Below are 19,113 nucleotides of genomic sequence, written 5' to 3' on the forward strand. Positions count from 1 at the left end.
TATTACATAGGTAAACGTGTGCCATAGTGGTTTGCTGCATGGGTCAGCACATCACCTAGGTATTATGTCCAGCATCCATTAGCTATTCTTCCTGATGCTCTCCCTCTTCCCACAACCCTGGACAAGCCCCAATATGTGTTGTTCCCCCACCATGTGTCCATGTGTTCTTGTTTTTCAGCTCCCACTTATAAGGGAGAACATGTGGTGTTTGGTTTTACTGTTCCTGCATTAGTTTGCCGAGGATAATGGCTTCCAGCTCCATCCATGTCTCTGCAAAGAACATGATCTTGTTCCTTTTTATGGCCACATAGTATTCCATGGTGTATATGTACCACATTTTCTTTATCTAATCTATCATTGATAGACATTTGTATTGATTCCATGTCCTTGCTAGATGCTATCTTTTTAAAATAATAAGTGTATGTATGTGCTGTGTGTGTAAAGTAAGATATATATTTGTATTTGCTTGATTTGTAGAAGACATATACCTGCATATAGGCCCTTTTGGCAACTTTTCTTTGTAGCCTCAAGACTTCTTACTCTTTTGATTTCCTTGCTCCATTCACATAATTCATGGCCTCACGTAGTAGTTCCTACTTCCTCAAAGCCCCTCATCGTTTTTCCATGTTGAAGACCCACTTTAGTTAAGGCCTCATAACTTCCTTTCTTTGCAGTTGCACTCCTCTATTTGTTGCACCACCAGTTTCTCTCCAAAACAACACATCGCCTAGAATTGAAGACCTCATTCATTCTTTCCAGACCCACCCTTCCCTGATTCCTTATCCATGACAAACTCGACTCCAAAGCTTACTATATCATGAACTAAACCTTGTACTTCTGCCCCTCCACTCACATGTTAATATTTTCCACAATGCCCTCCACTTGACTTCCCGATTTCTTCCAGACCAAATCACAAGCATCTTTAAATTAATTTCCATGACTACCTACCTCTTCCATGAAGATGTTCCTAATCCCAGCCCACTTCTTTTGGATGGATTCTCTTCTTCCTTACACATATCTCCCCTTAATACTTTCAAAAATAAACCTGGTGCCCTTTAGGAGACATTCTGCAGGCACTTGTTTTGTTCTGCAGAAGAGGCTGGAAGCAGGGAATGAAAGGAATTTTTGAAAGAAACACACAATATACACTGAAAGCAGTTGTCTCATGAGGGACACTTCCTCATGGGAAGAGGTTTTCTTCTTGCTGGTAAGAGATTCTGCCCTATGTCTATCATAGAACTAATTCCAAGCGTGCTTGACTTTTTTACACTAACATCCTCTTCTGCCTTTCTTCTTCCCCCCCAGGATGTAACAGTCCCTCCCAAGCCTGTCTCGCTCCATCCTTTATATCAGACTAAACTCTATCCTCCTGCTAAGTCACTGCTGCATCCACAGACCCTCTCGCATGCTGACTGTCTTGCCCCAGGACCCTTCAGTCATCTGTCTTTCTCCTTGAGTGATGAACAGGAGAATTCTCACACCCTCCTCAGTCACAACGCATGCAACAAGGTGAGAACTCCTCCCCAAAATGAGGACTGTTCTGTGCTGTGAACCTTGATTATGCTTGACTTTTAAAACTTAAATGTGGAGGAAACTTATGTGTTAGGAATATTTAAATATTAAATATCTAAATGTATAAAAAATATGAAATATTTGTGTGAAAGCGCATTACCTTATAAGCAGATAATAATTGAACTTGGGAAATAATAAACATTTATCTATTTTTCCAAAGTCATTCCCTGATTTGTATTTTTCACTGTTTCATGTTCTAACTCCATGGTGGAAATTCCAAGACATTTTTCAAAACCTCACAAAATGTCGTTATTAATTTATGTTCTAGTCTTAGTCCAGTGTTCCTAAAAAGCTTCTTTAAATTACAGTGCCTTATTGAAGAGGCACTTATAATTAGAGTCACTGGGCAAAAAATGACTTAGAATTACTGTGGATATCTGCAAAATAATATTCACATTTTACTTTAAAATGTACCTATCTGCTTCACTGTGTATAGTAACGCAATGTGTAAAAAATAATGAAGTGTTTCATACCTGAGGTGTGTGTGTGTGTGTGTGTGCGTGCGTGTGTGCATGTGTCTGTTTGTCTGAGTGTGTATGATACAAAACAAGTAAAAAATATTTATAGTTGACTTTGGAATTGAATCATAAATGTTTTCTAGGAACAAGCAATTAAACTACATGGGGCTTACATATAAGTGCGCTTTGCTCTTCTGATAAGGGCATCCTGGCTACTACAGATGCTCAGACCCTGAAAATTTCCTAAAATAATTGACTGGTTAAACTTTAATTAAATCTTTTTGTGAAATTCAAAATCCTGTTTAAAAGCATTTATTCTACAAGATATCTATCTCCAATTAAATACATCTCTATACTTAGAAATCAATCAAGATCATCTGCCAGAATGTAGTTGGATAATACTCCTTGGAGCCTGAGGCATTTTTAAAGAAAAAAATGTTAATAAACCCTGTCTAAATGCAAACAGTCATCTAAAAGCAGAAACTATAACACTATTATATAAGGAAAAATTAGATTTTTATATTTAATAGCTCCTATGACAACTGATCAATTTTGATTAAACAAATTTTAAAATATCCATTTTTTGCCAATAAATGTTTTTGGACAACATTCAATATGACATTTTTCTGATCTTCGTTTGTGTCCCACTCTTGGTCTAGAAAATAAGTATATGAGAGAAAGTATAATATTTTAAAAATTATTTTATATTATTTGAAATTCTTTCTGATTTAATATTTGCCAACAGCCATGAAATCCATTTAGTTATTTGAGTTAATAATTCTGATAATAATGTTACCATTTTCTTATAAATTGTCATCTATGATAAGGTTATGATTTAATTTACAGATATCAATTACATGATATAGCTCATTCTTTTGATATTTTGAAAGTGTTTTCTGGAACTGTTCAGCAAGGATAGACTCTATTTCATCCGTATGTCAGCCTTTGTTTGGTTAGGCTGAGAAGAACAAAAGCTATGTGAAATCAGACAACTATTTTCAGTCCACATAATCCTCATAATAGATTTTGTCTTTCTGAGTGTGAGATTTATTGATACTGAATAAAGAACCATTCATAACCAAACTAATAATAGTAATAATAATAAGATAGTAATACAACATTTTTAATGGAATGTTCAATTGCTTAGTCTTGAATCTGTATTGTCTTATTAAAGTACATGAATTACCAATTTGATGTCTATGTTTACAAGCATCGTTTGTTAGATATTGGGTGAATAGCATACTAATTTATCAGGATTTTTTCTTTTTACTTGAAATAAGTTAATGCTTTTAATTGTAAGACATAATCTGTTATTTAATTAACTTTTCTCCAATACTCTAACATAATTCCCAATTCTGACCTTACAGCTTTGCCTACTGGCCTATCTCCAAACTCAAATCTTCCCATCCTTCCCTTTGGAGAAACGTGCTGAACTTGTCTTACCAATCTTTAGCGTCCCTCTTCAACTGGGCTACAATAGGTATTCAACAGGTTGTATTCTTCTTCTGCTGAGTCTGCAGTGTGCACTCTTCTCTTCTAAATTTTCATCAAACTCCTCATGTCCCAAATCTTCAACTTAATCCCTCCCTTACTTTTTTACTTTCAAGAGGGAACTTTATAACTGGGTGCATCATGTCCTATAAGGATGCTCAGGTACTTTCTTTTCATCCTGGAATAAAACAGTACAATTGCCTTCTTCACTTCCTTGCAGCCTCATGAAAGAAGTCATTCCTTTTACTTTCTTTTCTTTTTTTTTTTTAATTATACTTTAAGTTCTGGGATACATGTGCAGAACATGCAGGTTTGTTACATAGGTATACCTGTGCCACGGTGGTTTGCTGCACCCATCAACCCGTCATCTACATTAGGAATTTCTCCTAATGCTATCCCTCTCCTAGCTCGCCACCCCCCAACAGGCCCCGGTGTGTGATGTTCCCCTCTCTGTGTCCATGTGTTCTCATTGTTCAACTCCCACTTATGAGTGAGAACATGCAGAGTTTGGTTTTCTGTTCCTGTGGTTAGTTTGCTGAGAATGATGGTTTCCAGCTTCATCCATGTCCCTGCAAAAGACATGAACTCATCCCTTTCTATGGCTGTACAGTATTCCATGGTGTATGTGTGCCACATTTTCTTTATCCAGTCTGTCACTGATGGGCATTTGGGTTGGTTCCAAGTCTTTGCTATTGTGAATAGTGCTGCAATAAATATACGTGTGCATGTGTCTTTATAGTAGAATGATTTATAATTCTTTGGGTATATACCCAGTAATGGGATTGCTGGATCAAATGGTATTTCTGGTTCTAGATTCTTGAGGAATAGCCTCACTGTCTTCCACAATGGTTGAACTAATTTACACTCCCACCAACAGTGTAAAAGAGTTCTTTTCTCTCCACATCTTCTCCAGCCTCTGTTGTTTCCTGACTTTTTAATGATCACCATTCTAACTGGCATGAGATCGTATCTCATTGTGATTTTGATTTGCATTTCTCTAACGACCAGTGATGATGAACTTTTTTTCATGTTTGTTGGCTGCATAAATGTCTTCTTCTGAGAAGTTTCTGTTCATATCCTTCACCCACTTTTTGATGGAGTTGTTTCTTTCTTGTAAATTTATTTAAGTTCCTTGTAGATTCTGGATATTAGCCCTTTGACAGAAGGATAGATTGTAAAAATTCTTTTATCCTTGAAAGTGAGATAGCCCAGCAGGTAAGAGGGTGATGCCTCTAGTTCCTTCGTCTGAGGTTATTTCTTGACCCAACCCTTTTTAGATGGTGATATTGGGCAAGTCATTTAGCCTCTGAATGCCTCCGTTTACTCATTTTTAAAATGAGAATAATAATAGTACCTACCTTATCAGAGTATTATGAAAATAAAATTGACAAATATGTGTAAAAGTGCCTGAAGATAACGAAAAACATATAAAAGTTAGATCTTATTATCACTAAGCTTTCTGGGATTGTCATTCTTACTGCTCTCCAAAATTGTCCATTCTTCTCCATTGGATTCCTCCCCTTTGTATGCAGAAGCCTAAAAAACAAAATGAAACAATACAAAAGGAGCACTTCATCCTTTTACTTGATGATGCTGCAAATCTATCAGTTTCAAAATTTTCTTTCTCTCAAAGTGGTCAATAGCCACTATCTCCATCCCCTTTCTACAAACTCACTCTTCAGCCCTTTCTTGAAAGCATTCTGACTTCCACATCTACCACTCTACTGAAATTGCTCTGTCGAAGGTAAACTGGCTTTCTGCAAATTCAGCTGAATTTCCTGACACAGTTGATCATTTCCTCTTGCATTTCTCTCCTCACTCTGCTCTTGGGATAATATGCACATTCTAACTTTCCGACTGCTCCTTCTTTGCTTTCTTTGTGAACACTTCTTGCTCCTCTACCTCTTCTTTCTAATTGCCTCACTTCAGCTATTTAGCCACTCACAGGCCTTAGTGATTATCTTAGTACTGATAAGTCTCAAATTCACACTTCCCATTCTGCTTCTCCACTGAGATTCAGTTTCATATCTTTAGCTGCTTGCTTATCATTTCCCCTAGGATGTCATGTTGTCACCTCAAGCTCATCATTCATTTTGTCTCAAACTAGTTCTGCACTGGCTTTTCTACTTCTGTTATTAAAACCACAATTCTCAGTCCCCAAACTCAAAACTTCATTCATCTGTTATGCTTTATGCTTTTTCTGCTTTGTCCTTATATTGAGTCATTCACCAAGTCGAATGCATTCTTATATTTTCTCACACTAGTCTTTATTATTATTATTTTACTTTTCTTAAACTGATTTTCTTATTTTCCTCTAGGCACGCCTTGGAAATTCCTTACTGTTCTACTTGTTCATGCATTTTCCCATATAAAATACTCTTCTATTTTCTCCTTGCTTACACAAACCATTCTTGTACTTTAAGTCCGAGTTAAATTCTCCCTCCTCTTTTGTGACATTTCTCCATGCATCAGTACTCAAAATGATTTGTTTTCTCCTTTCAATTTCTATACTCTTTTCCTGTGCCAAGACATCTCACGCATATTATAGGTCATCTTGTATTTATTTGTTGTGCTTGTCTTGGTGTCTATCCAGGGTGTGACATAATATGCTATTTCCCACTTTATAGGCAAGGTAGTAAAGATCTATTAATGATGAACAATTTCTACAATTACCTAAGTTTTTCCCTAGGAGCCCCAGATGCTGGAATTATTATGATTATTTCTATTTCAAGTAAAGACTAAATCTGAGTCAACTTATGGATTTACTAGTTCATTTAGAATAATGTCACTCAGTTGAGGATATTTCTTTTATTGAAGGCTATATCCAGTTTCCACAGATCTGATGGAGTGTGTTGGGAGCATAGGTAGGGTGGGGTTGTGGAGGCAGGGGGCATCCGACCTTCTCCTGTGGTGTTCTCATTCCTTTCTGTTACATAACCATGAGCCGTATAATACATGGTTGCATCCTTTTTTCTTCGGTAGCATGGCATGTCCTTATCAACTGTAGGTCAGTTACTTCTGTGCCCCTACAGCTTACATGGGAGAACATTATTACCTGCTTGCTGGGAGCAAAGTGAACTTCGTGAAGCTATCTCAGAACCATTCTCTCGGATGCCCTACATATCTTTCTCTGTTCTTCTGTTCGTGTCCCCTTTGCCATAGGGAACTCCAAAACAGTCCGTATTTGTGAGTTCATCTACTCACTAAAATTTATTTGTAACCCCAAATCAGCACTCATTGTGTTTGCTCTTCTAGTCCTTTGTGGACATTCACAGAACAGGGAGAAATTCGAATCCTCTATGTTCCCAGCTCAGGTTGAACAAGGCAATGCTCTGCTTTCTTGCTGTCATGCTGTAAACAATTGTCCTTTTTAAAAGCCAGGTGTGGTGGCTTACACCTGTAATCCCAGCACTTTGAGAGGCCAAGGCAGGTGGATCACCTGAGGTCAGGAGTTGGCGACCAGCCTGGCCAACATGGTGAAACCACGTCTCTACTAAAAATACAAAAAATTAGCCGAGTGTGGTGGTGCACACCTGTAATCCCAGCTACTCAGGAGGCTGAGGTAGGAGAATTGCTTGAACCCGGGAGGTAGAGGTTGCAGTGAGCTGGGATCATGCCGTTATACTCCAGCCTGGGCGATAAGAGCAAAACTCAGTCTTAAAAAAAAAAAAAAAATTGTCCTTTTTGCATTCTCTCCGGTATCATGTTTTTGTTTGCATCTCTGTGTGTTTTGTTGGTAATTTTGCTGTTTAAAATGGCCCCTAAGAATAGTGTTGAAGGGCTGTCTAATGTTCCTGTGCTCAAGAAGGCTGTGACGTGTCTTAAAGAGAAAATAAGTCTGTTAGGTAAGCTACTCTTAGGCTTGAGTTACAGTGCTGTTGGCCATGAGTTTGGTGCTAATGAATTAATAATATATTAAATATGTGTCGTTAAACACCCATAAAACAGGTTATTTATTGATTGGTTAATGAAAATGTAGCCAGAGACTTGCAATAACCTAATCCAGGTTTTCCCCAGGAGAAATGGTTTAGTATTCACGAATTCCATGCTCATGAAGGCTTTAAGGACATAACTGCTGTGAATAATCAATAATGAGGGTGATTGTACCTTTGTTTGGTTTTCTCTGAGAAGACCATCACTTATGAGTAGTTATTTTGGGAAGTGGTTCCAGGAAATGCCTGTTAGGGGAGTGGGGACTGAGATAAGGAGGAGAGGCATCTGGTAAAGGGTGTATGAGCAAGCAGGTGACCACTGTGGGGAACCGGAGCTTTATATGGCTGGGGAACTCTGGGAGCTGCTGCAGGGACACACAGCTCAGAGCCCTGCTGTCTGAGGGGTGGAGGAGGGAAATTCTGGCAGTCATTAATTGAGGAGAGGGGGTGGGGCAGCATCAATCCCCTGAAAGATCCCTGAGGCAAAGAAAAGTAGAAACAGGTAGTTTGAAGTTCAGAAGATGGTTGCTGCTTAAACATTAAGGACTGAGAAGGTATATGTGGCTCAATGACTTATATTATATGTATGTGTATAAAATATATACATATATACTCATGAAATTTTATGTTTATGATCTAATTTTGAAGTCCAGGCTCCTGCAGATCAAAACTTTGGCTGTTAAAACTTAAGGTGGCTCATGCCTGTAGTCCCAACACTTTGAGAAGCCAAGGTGGGAGGATTGCTTGAGCCCAGGAGCCAGAGACCAGCCTGGACTACATAGGGAGACTGTGTCTCTACAAAAAAAAAAAAAAAATTTAGCTGGGCATGGTTTCGTGCACCTGTGGTCCCAGCTACTCAGGAGGCTGAGGCGGGAGGATTATTTGAGCCCAGGAAGTCGAGGCTGCACTGAATCATGATTGTGCCACCACATTCTGGGCTGTGCAACAAAGTGAGACCCTGTCACAAAAAGCAAACAAAAACAAAATAAAAGTCTTCAGGATGTTTTCTTTATTTTTGATATATTATGCTTTGGACTATGTATATTGCTAAAACAAGAAAGGGTACAGAGGGTGTATCTGTGTGTGTGGGTTAATATTTTAAAATTGTATCTAATCTACTATAGTCATTTTGTCCATTTTCCCCCATTTTACAATGCATTTAAATTATTTTTTATCTTTGAAGGTAGCAAAGTACCATGTATAACACACCTGTTTATGTCTAGATGAAGGCCTACTGGAGTCCATTTTCTATTTCTAATTTTAAAAATTCAGCTCATTTAGAAAAATAATATTCTTTCTAGGCACCATAAATATGTGGGCACACGTGTCTCAGCTTACTTACCTGGCCCTGAGGTGAGAAAACTAACACACACATAAAGTATCTAAGTAGAAGGCTTATCACTGTCCATGACTTTTCTTCTTTCCGCCATTCACCCCTTCTCATTTCTTTTATCTTCTCCTGTCATAATTTCCAAGGTATACCTCTCTTTTTAAGTCACCCTAAAATTCCAATTCTTCTGGCCTACTTTCAATATTCCCACTTAATTACTCAGTTTTATGCACTTTGTTCTCTTTTCTTATTCCAACTACATTTTCTCCCTTTTATTTAGCGTAGCTACAAGCCACGTAGACAGGAAGTTATCACTTATTGTTTTCTCCCTTGAGTCTCTACTCTGCCAGTTTGCACCAGCAAACAAACGAGAAACACATGGCCAGTCTGTGAATAGAAACTAGAGGAGTGAGGACTAAGCCTTCACAGTCAGGATGACTTTTCTGATGTGTTGGCAGAAGCAAAGCTGAGATTTCCTAAGCAAGAAGGCTCTTGCAGTGAAAGCTTGAGAGGTTTTACAAGCAAAAATAGGATCTTTATAGACAGAGAGACAGCTTTAAAGCCCCAGGAGAAAATTCACAGCCATCCTTGAGGATATTTTTTCTTTCATTTAAAAAAAATTGTTTGATGCCAAGTTTGTGACAGTGGAGCCATTTTATTTCACTTTTAGTTTTCTAAAAATGCATGATCTTTGTGTGTTGTTTGTAACCATACACTATTTTATTTCAAGTCTGCTTCTGTCTCATGAAAGATATAAATAAGTATGGCAGATTTCTTCACATGTACTGTAGATTCTTCCCTTTCTTCCACTGCTGTTAAATCCTATTGTAAATTTTTATGCAAGGGCTAGTTCTAGATTTCTCTAGCCTTTCCATTTGCATATTTCAGTATTTATATCTGGAGTAGTCTCTTAAAAAATCTCTACCACCATAGCTTTCACTTCATAGCCAGAGCAGACTGTTCATATCCTACCTCTCCATTCTTCTTGCCCAGAACCCCTCGTAGCCTGAACACTCTCACTCGCAGACCCTAGGCTGTTGTCATTGCTAGAGGTCAGGGCATGACCTTTAAGATCTCTCACATAGACAGGAAAATGTATACTCCTACGTAGATGATCATGTGTTCTGATCAGTCTGGGCCATTTAAACATATACACACACACACACACACACACACACACACACGTACACATATATGAATAGAAACATTATATATGTATATGATGTTTTGTTCTATTTTTTGAAGAATTTTATTTTTTAAATAGTTTTGAGGCTGGGTGCAGTGGCTCATGCCTGTAATCCCAGCACTTTGGGATGCTGAGGTATGCTGATCATTTGCGGTCAGGAGTTCAAGACCAGCCTGACCAACATCCAACATGGTGAAACCCCGTCTCTACTAAAAATACAAAAAAAAAAAATTAGCTGGGCATGGTGGCACAAGCCTGTAGTCCCAGCCACTAGGGAGGCTGAGGGAGGAGAATCACTTGAACCCAGGAGGTGGAGGTTGCAGTGAGGCAGGATTGCACTACTGCACTCCAGTCTGGGTGACAGAGCAAGATTCTGTCTAAAAAAAAAAAAAAAAAAAAAATAGAATTTAAAAAAGTGTTTTGAAAAGAAATATTTATGTCTACCACTATAATATACCCTTCTAGTCAATAAATATTTTTAAAATTATATGATTTCAATATTTTTAGTGCCCCTCTTTTTATCAGAAGTGTCCTGTTTGATCAGTAAGCATAAAGTCACTCTCCTTGCAGTGAAATGCAAGTTAAAATTCATCTGCAGAGTCTATTTGTAATCAGGCATCAGTTTCTGAATTTATTTTGTAGAATCAATGAATTGTTGTATGCCTATACTTGAAAAAGTAATTCAGACTCTTGCTTTAACTTTCTTACCCGTGAAATGACAAGCAACAACAACAAGAAAAAAATAGAATCACTATTATAGAATTGTTACCAGGATCAAGCGATATATAAAAGTATTCAGCTTTATACATTTTTTAGCATCTAGCTATTACAGTAGAATTTTGGTGCTGGGGTGAAGAAACAATCCATCAGTATAACTTGTAGGCCGTTAATCTCATCTTAAATACCTTTTTCCTTTTATTATGGCCTTTTTTTATTGCTTTCTGATTTGTTCACATATGTATTTCCTTTAATTCCCATTTCTCACTCTTCTTTGCTTTCTGCCCCCAGAGAAATATTCTAAACTATGTGATGTGTATGTTTGTGCATTTTCTTTCAAAAGTTGCAGTGTTATTTTGTGTGCATATGACATAATTTACGTAAATGTTATTGTGCCACACATTTCACTCTCTTCCTGCGGGTTTCTGTCTCTTCAGCTGTAATAGTAGGACATTTAGTTCAGTTTCAAAACCCTAACTTTAGGACTCAGATTGGGCTGTTTGCTTCAGAAGTATCTGGGGAGCTTTAGAAAAATGCAGATTCCTGGCCAGGCACGGTGGCTCACGCCTGTAATCCCAGCACTTTGGGAGGCTGAGGCAGGCTGATCATGAGGTCTGGAGTTCCAGACCATCCTGGCCAACATGGTGAAACGCCGTCTCTACTAAAAAAACAAAAAAATGAGCCGGGCGTGGTGGCGTGCACCTGTAGTCTCAGCTACTCGAGAGGCTGAGGCAGGAGAATTGCTTGAACCCAGGAGGTGGAGGTTGCAGTGAGCCCAAATCGCGCCACTGCACTCCAGCCTGGCGACAGAGTGAGACTCCGTCTCAAAAAAGAAAAAAAAAAGAAAAAAGAACAAAGCAGATTCCTAAGCCTACTTACAACTTAAAAAATTTAGAAATCCCAAGAACTGGGCGACCTCAAAGTTTTCACCTCATAGAAAACACTATGCTTCCCCTATAATAACAGACATTTCTTTTTTTTGCCTTTTAAATTCTCTAATGATTCAGCAAGAAAATGAACTTTCTTATAAAAAACTTTAAAAGAAAAATTATATTGGCATGTTTATAAGTACTAGATTATAATTATTTTTTCCTCATATAACTCCTAGTAAGTAAAAGGAAACACAACTGTTAAATTAAATATATATGGAGACAGTATATGTATATATACTATAATATAGTATATACTGTAATGTATCTAGTATATTAGCTTAGGATTTTTTTATTAGAATAAATTATGAAATATTGGGTTTAGCTGTTAATCAAAATTGTCCCCATGTGCTTGTAATGTTTACAATTGGGCCTGAGTGTTTACACATTCAGTATTCATAGACTTACTGAATCAGAAGGTGTATAACTTTTTCTGGTATGCTACTTCAGTTATTAAAAGTCCTTTCTCTTTGAAAAAAATACCATAGCTGCCAATATGTACTTTCTTATGATTTCCTTTTTTAAAAAATTAAAGTGACCTTTTCATAAAGATATTTTAACTTATAGCAATTATTTATATTAGAATTATGTTTTTGCTAAAAAATATGGAGCATTTACTTATAATACATTTTACCTTTATGATATGTCAACAGAATATTTACTGATCATTTTTTCTTAGCCTTTTTTCTAAGCAGCTGCTCTTGAGATTGTAGATTAAGAATAAAGAAGGAATATAACTTGTCTGAAATGAAAAAGGGGGAGGAGAGTGAGCAAATAGATGTATTTTCAGTTCAATTATACGCGTTATTTCTGTCTTCTCTATGTAAAGAGTCACTCCACTTATAATAAGGCAAGGGAGAATCATCTGTTAGAATAGTGAGACAGCCTACCTAGCAAAATGTATTCTGAATGAGAAATGCACATGTAGGAAATAGGAGAAATGAAAAACAATAGCAATAGACAGCTAACTCCTTTTGTTTCCCCATCATACAGGATTAGGGGTTGGCATACCTACTCTGGAACCTCTGGTGAGTTTTCATGGTGGTCCGATGTTGTGTGAATGAGGTAGGAGGACAGAGAAAGGAAAGAAACTTTCATGTCCAGAGTGGGTAGGTGGGAGAGGCCCCTTCACAAGCTGGCTTTAGCCTGCTTCCTAAGCCACGAGCATTCTTTTCTTAAACTCCTTGGATATTTCACCCTGTAAACATTGAAGATTGACTTTCCTTGTTCATTTCTTCTTCTACTTATTTATTTTCAAATTTAGTACGTGTGTAAAGTTTATATTGGTAACGTTATTGAGAGCATGTAAATTGGTATTATCATTGCATTGCTACTCAGAGAATTGACCTTGTAAATCTGCAGAAATCCAATAAAAACTACAATATTAATATTACAGGCATATTTTCAAGCATGGGTTGATTTTTTTTGGTAGCTCCTCTGAAATATTTTTTGCCAGAGGTTTCTTCTGATATTTTAACAAAGATCAATCAACAAGAGTTAATAGAGATTATGACTTATCTGCAGAAAGGAAAATCTAAAGTAATTCTGACCTTCCCCTACTGCTTTAAAGGCTGAGAGGGCTTTGAAATAACAACTTATTTTTCTAATACATGCTGTAAATATTTAAATCTAAAAATGTGAAAAATCTTTTATGAGTATTTGTTAAGAATAAAGAAACAGGCCGGGCGCGGTGGCTCACGCTTGTAATCCCAGCACTTTGGGAGGCCGAGGCGGGCGGATCACGAGGTCAGGAGATCGAGACCACAGTGAAACCCCGTCTCTACTAAAAATACAAAAAAATTAGCCGGGCGTGGTGGTGGGCGCCTGTAATCCCAGCTACTCGGAGAGGCTGAGGCAGGAGAATGGCGTGAACCCGGGAGGCGGAGCTTGCAGTGAGCAGAGATCGCGCCACTGCACTCCAGCCTGGGCGACAGAGCGAGACTCCGTCTCAAAAAAAAAAAAAAAAAAAAAAAAAGAATAAAGAAACAGCTCTTTGAGATAAGCGTCTACAATCGTACATAGCTTCAAAATTAGAAAAATGAAGCCTAAAAAAATTTAGCCTAATTTCTTACTAAAAACAAAAAGCATAGACTTTGCAACCTTTTTGTTCCAACTTAAAGTCTAGAAACTCAGGAGTCTGGAAGTTGACAAAACACATTTATTCATTTCATAAAGATGTATTGAGTATCTGTTAGGTGCAAAACACTGTGTTTGTGCTGGCCATGCACTGGAAAGCCAGCAGACAGAGACATGGGGGCCTTTTCCAAGTCCTTATTTTCTACATAGGGAAAACAGAAATTAAAGAAGAAAAAAATTCAATGCTTAGTGATAACTGTTACAACTGCCATGCAAGAGACATTTGGGCAGGTATGAGTATATGTATCAAAGGTCCTGATCCAGTCTGATGAATCAGGAAAGACTTAATGAGAAAATGGTGTTGAATCTGAGGTCTGAAAAGAAATGAAGGCTGGGAGTGGGCTGGGCATTCCAGCTAGAGGGGGCAGCAAAAGGAACAGGGAAAACTTGAGAAAACGATAGCGGGCCAGAGCATTGAAGAAGCAACTGGAATCAGAAACTATAATGTGAAGTTAGCATCAATTAAGATTACTGGATAGCTTCCACCTTCCTAAGCATAATGAGTTATCTGAACTGGGGGGAAAAAGCAGGGAGTGAGTTGAGAAGTCACTGAAATTTTATAAGGAGCATATTTAGAAAAGGTAGACAACATTCCACTTCACATGCAGCATTTTATTTAGATTTTAAAACAATCATAGGCCGGGCGCGGTGGCTCACGCTTGTAATCCCAGCACTTTGGGAGGCCGAGGCGGGCGGATCACGAGGTCAGGAGATCGAGACCACGGTGAAATCCCGTCTCTACTAAAAATACAAAAAAATTAGCCGGGCGTGGTGGCGGGTGCCTGTAGTCCCAGCTACTCGGAGAGGCTGAGGCAGGAGAATGGCGTGAACCCGGGAGGCGGAACTTGCAGTGAGCCGAGATTGCGCCACTGCACTCCAGCCTGAGCGACAGAGCGAGACTCCGTCTCCAAAAAAAAAAAAAATCATGAAGTAGGGTTTAGTTTATTTTTTGTTTTACATATGAAGAAACTGAAGCTCAGAAAGTATATATAATTTGTACAAAATTTTGCAGAATAGCTTAAAAGCTGATGCTTGATTAATTTTCTTTGAGACACCTCCCTAACGTCTATCAATAAAGCGGCATTACTACCTTCACCATCACCACCACCCGGGAATCACGCACAGGCTTCCATTTGGTCAAACGCAGCACCATATATGTAAATCAAGTCTAGAACTAACCGCTGAGGCCATCTGACGTCCTTCAGTCTGCAGATAAGAAAACTGAAGCCCAAAGATGCAAAGTGACATACCCAAGGCTACGGCATGAGTTACTGGCAGAGCCTGGGCTTATGAATTCCACAATGCTTTTCACATTTCATCTCCAGGCAACAACATTCTTTTGGCAGAACTTTCCACTTTGCAAAGGTTAGTGGCTAAGAGAACAACTAAACATCTAGTACTCTGACAAAATTGTTCTGAGGCAGCCACATTTATTGAAAAAAGTCATCTTGAATTTTGGAGGCAAAAACATCCCTCAAACCTTCTCATTAATAATGTTCGTTTATGTTCTAACTTTATGTGTGATTAGAAATCTGTGTGAATAAACCAAGGTAATTTATTTTCAATCATCATAGAAATAAACAGCTTTGCTCTCAATTCTAAAACCTTTCTGACAAGTTTTAAAGATAATGGAGATTAGACAGCTCTCACGATGATTTAAAATATAAAATATTTGAGATTGTTGGAATTGGAACAAACATAATTTATCAAACATAAAATGGGTTTTTAAAAATGTTTTAAGATTTTTTAGGAAACCAAAACGTACACTATTTGACGATGCCAAATTGTTTTCAAAATGAATGAATGTGTTTAATACATTCACAAAGAACATTCTGTTCAAAATGACTAAATTGCAAATTAATTTGACTTTTAACATTAAAAAATGAACGTCAATGAGCAGATATTTTAAGATAAGTGGTTTTGCAAAATGAATTATCAATCACTTTTAGCTAGGTTCTCCACTAGAGGGCAAAAAGAGCATTTCAACAGAATACATGCCTTAATGACAGGCTAGAATCTGAAACTGGGCATGTTTCTGGTTATCTAATTACCAGTCTTAAAGTGTACTTAATTAATCATAAAACAGTTGACTTTTAAATCTTTTTCCAGGAAACTGAGAACAATCAATTTCTTTTTCATATTTCTCTTTTTGGCTTAATCTTAGTAGCAAGAACACCTGCCCCGAGCTCATGTGTTGTCTGGCATTGGACATATAGTATCTAGCTGGAATTTTTCATTGTAACATTTTTAAATAAAATCATTTAAGAAATTAGGAATTTGATAATTGGAAAGAGATGTATGGTTGCAGGTAGGCAGGATAACAGTTTTAGTGAAGAAAAGTATACTTTGAGAAACATGATTTTTAAAGCTCTTGTAAAATAACATGCTGGCCTTTGGAATTTACTGACTATGCTTGTAATTTATGGACAGAGAGAAAATAAACTGCCATCCATTTGCACCTTGTTCTGATGGAGGCACTAAGGGATAATGAGCTCTCTGTATTTCACCACACACATCTGCCACCTGTCCCTTCTCCTTCGTGTGATATTTTAAACCAGGTTCCTCAAAAGCAGACCCTGAGACAGGGGTTCAGATATTGGTGATTTATTAAGGGAGGGTTCTTCAGAAAAGCTTCCTGTAAAGAAGGGAGTGAATTCAAATAAGAGCTGAGCAAATGTGACTTCAGTTCAAGGCCAGTCTTGGCTTAATTCATAGGGAGAAGGCTCTAGAGAATAAATTACAGAGTTATCCACACCTGATGCAAAGGAGCTACCCTTTTATGCCCTTTACCAGTCAGCCATTGGCTGTGGGCAGTAGGATGACAGAGAGTCAAGTAACTCAGGGTTAGGACAATTGTCTTAGCTGAGTGAATGCGGCAGTAGAAGGAAGCAGCTGTGAGCCATGCATTATTAACCCTGAAATACAATGAAAACCAGGATAGAAGCATTTTATCTTTGCAAATTGAGTTTTAAAAATACATATTTTGTCTGCCTTTGAACGTAATTGCTTGTCTAACCTTCTTGAAAAGCTATTATTTGTTTTTTTAGAAAAGTTTTTTAGGTTGCACCACATGAAACTGCCATTATTCAGTAGTTTTTACCTACACAAATATCAATTTTATCAGTTTCATATAGTTCAACCTAGTTGTCTCATTGCCTTAGTGTATTTTGTGATCCTTTTACATATCCCATTCAACAAAATCTATTTTCATTATGTAATATTTGCACAGCCAAGGAGTCTCTTATTTTGAAACTTCAGGGCGAAATTTTTCTATGTTGCTTTATCTTGCTTAATGTGACCACTGTTTTACTCCTTTCGCCAAAATATGAGCATAAAATTCTTTCAGATTGCTAAATTTGTTGTTTACCGATGTGTGACTAATGAAAGCACAGCTCAGACATTGAACTTACAGCCATCAAATAACGATACCCACTCGCCTTCATATAAGCCATATGTTCCGTAGGTTCCGTGAATCAAATGGAAATCTCTTTTGGGGAACAAGAGTATGACTGTGAGGGTGGGCCCTTCCTCAGGTTTTATAAAAATATTTATTTAGCTACCATTAGACATCAAACAATTTCTTAGCTTTATGAAGGCATTCAAATGAAGTGTAAGACCACAACTTGCTTTCAAAGCATTAGAAGTCCAACACTGGAAAATCTTAATACTTTGAGGCTCTATTTTTAGGAATATATGTTTATGATAGTCATATTTTCTGGTTCATTGATTTTATTACCAGTATGTAATATCTTTTTTTCTGTCCCTTATAGCATTTCTTCTTGAATTCCATTTTTAAGATAATAAAATTATTATTCAAGTTTTAGTTTGGTTCATATTGGAAAGACAGATCTTTTTCCTACTTTGATTTTCAAATTTGTATGACTTCTATTTGTGTGTATGTCTCTTGTTGTCCAGATATTTTCTGATCTTGATTTTTTTTATCTTGAGAGATTTCTCTTAATACCTGAGATTGTCTCGTTACATAACCTTAATTCTGCCATATTATCACATTTTTCGTAACTTATCTGTTATTTCTGCTTTTCAGTTTTTTATTGGAAAGGTGTAGTTTTAATTTACTGGTTTAAAATGTATTTAACCTTTTTTTGCTGTTGATGGTCCTTAAGGTCTGTATTCATATTTATGTGCCTGTATCAATATCTGTATCTTCTTCTCGTAAGACAAGTCCATTTGGTCCCTTCCATTGCCTCCCATCACATGGATAGTGTTCAATTCTAGGTGTTTATTTCTGGCATATTATGGTTATAGTTTCTCTCTTTCTTTTTCATAGTAATTCATGATTTGTTCTGTTTTGTTTTTATGGTAGCAACACACTTAATCAGATTGCTTTATTACCCTTTCTTCCCATGTTTCCTGTGGCTTCCTCCTGTATGTCTTTCTCTTTTTATTTAAGTCCTTGACCCAAGAAAGTTTTTAAGACAGGTTTTTATTTAGCAAATATTCCAAGGCCTTGAATGCCTGAGAATATATTTTAATCATCCCATATTTGAATGAACTTTTAACAGTTTATAAAATCCCAGGTGATATCGTAGGCAAATTTGGCAGTACTATGAACATTTTTCTTCTAATTCTCGAAAGATCTCACGCTGGGATGGCTGAAACTGACTGACGGTGGAGAGTTTTCTTTAAGGGCTTCTTAGCGATCGGTAAATACCTCATTTATTTTATCCTTTGAAATTTGAATAAAAAACCGTCATAGCTGTTAGTTTGTGGTTCTAGCAAGAACATAGCTGGAAGTAAAAGAAGACAGATTCTCCAGAAGGAAGATTTTAGACTTCATCAGTTGGCTCAGGAATGGCCGCAATCTAAGACCAAGTTAGAGTGCCTGACAGGACCGTATAGTTAGACCATGTAGGGCAAGCAGTGGAGGTGGAAGGAAAACACTGGGTGTACTGACAGTTTAAAGGCATTATACATAAAGGAGATGGTAAAAGGGTCAGAAAAAGCTTACATAATTTTGAAGTGTAGTTTGAAACAATGCATAGGAAGGTGTGGGAATGGAGGAATGTGGCCCAATGCCAGGAAGATGGGGCTGGCAGGCACCATATAGAAAGAAACCCTTCTGTTACCTATAGACATACAGTCCTTAACTCATCTGCCTGCCAACCAACCACATACCCTCTCCCTCCTCAACCAACTCTTGGCCCCCACATCCTTAGTAATGCTCTTGGGGGTGTACTGTTAGAGGAGAGTGGAATGGGATCTTGTACGTGGTCTAAGGTGAGAGGGGATGGCTTGACCCTATCACAGTCATACCTATTTCTTTTCTTAAATACTCTTCCAAATCCTTGCAACACATCAATTGACATCTGTTGATATTACACCTGGGATCTGGGATAGATTT

General features: G+C 37.5%; 1 protein-coding gene across 4 annotated transcripts in view; it reads left to right on the plus strand.

Moving 5' to 3' along the window:
- The window catches only part of MLIP (muscular LMNA interacting protein), a 165,253-nt gene that overhangs the window by 127,878 nt on the left and 18,262 nt on the right, over nucleotides 1-19,113 (plus strand). For 3 of the 4 annotated variants that reach the window (XM_032140872.2, XM_032140871.2, XM_032140873.2), the window contains one exon: nucleotides 1,306-1,509. The exons of the other annotated variant lie outside the window; for it this stretch is intronic. In XM_032140872.2, the coding sequence (XP_031996763.1) occupies nucleotides 1,306-1,509 (204 nt within the window). The remainder of the gene's footprint in view (nucleotides 1-1,305; nucleotides 1,510-19,113) is intronic. 4 annotated transcript variants of the gene reach the window in all.

Source organism: Hylobates moloch, unplaced genomic scaffold, assembly GCF_009828535.3.
Source record: "Hylobates moloch isolate HMO894 unplaced genomic scaffold, HMol_V3 SCAFFOLD_20, whole genome shotgun sequence".
Taxonomy (NCBI): Eukaryota; Metazoa; Chordata; class Mammalia; order Primates; family Hylobatidae; genus Hylobates; species Hylobates moloch.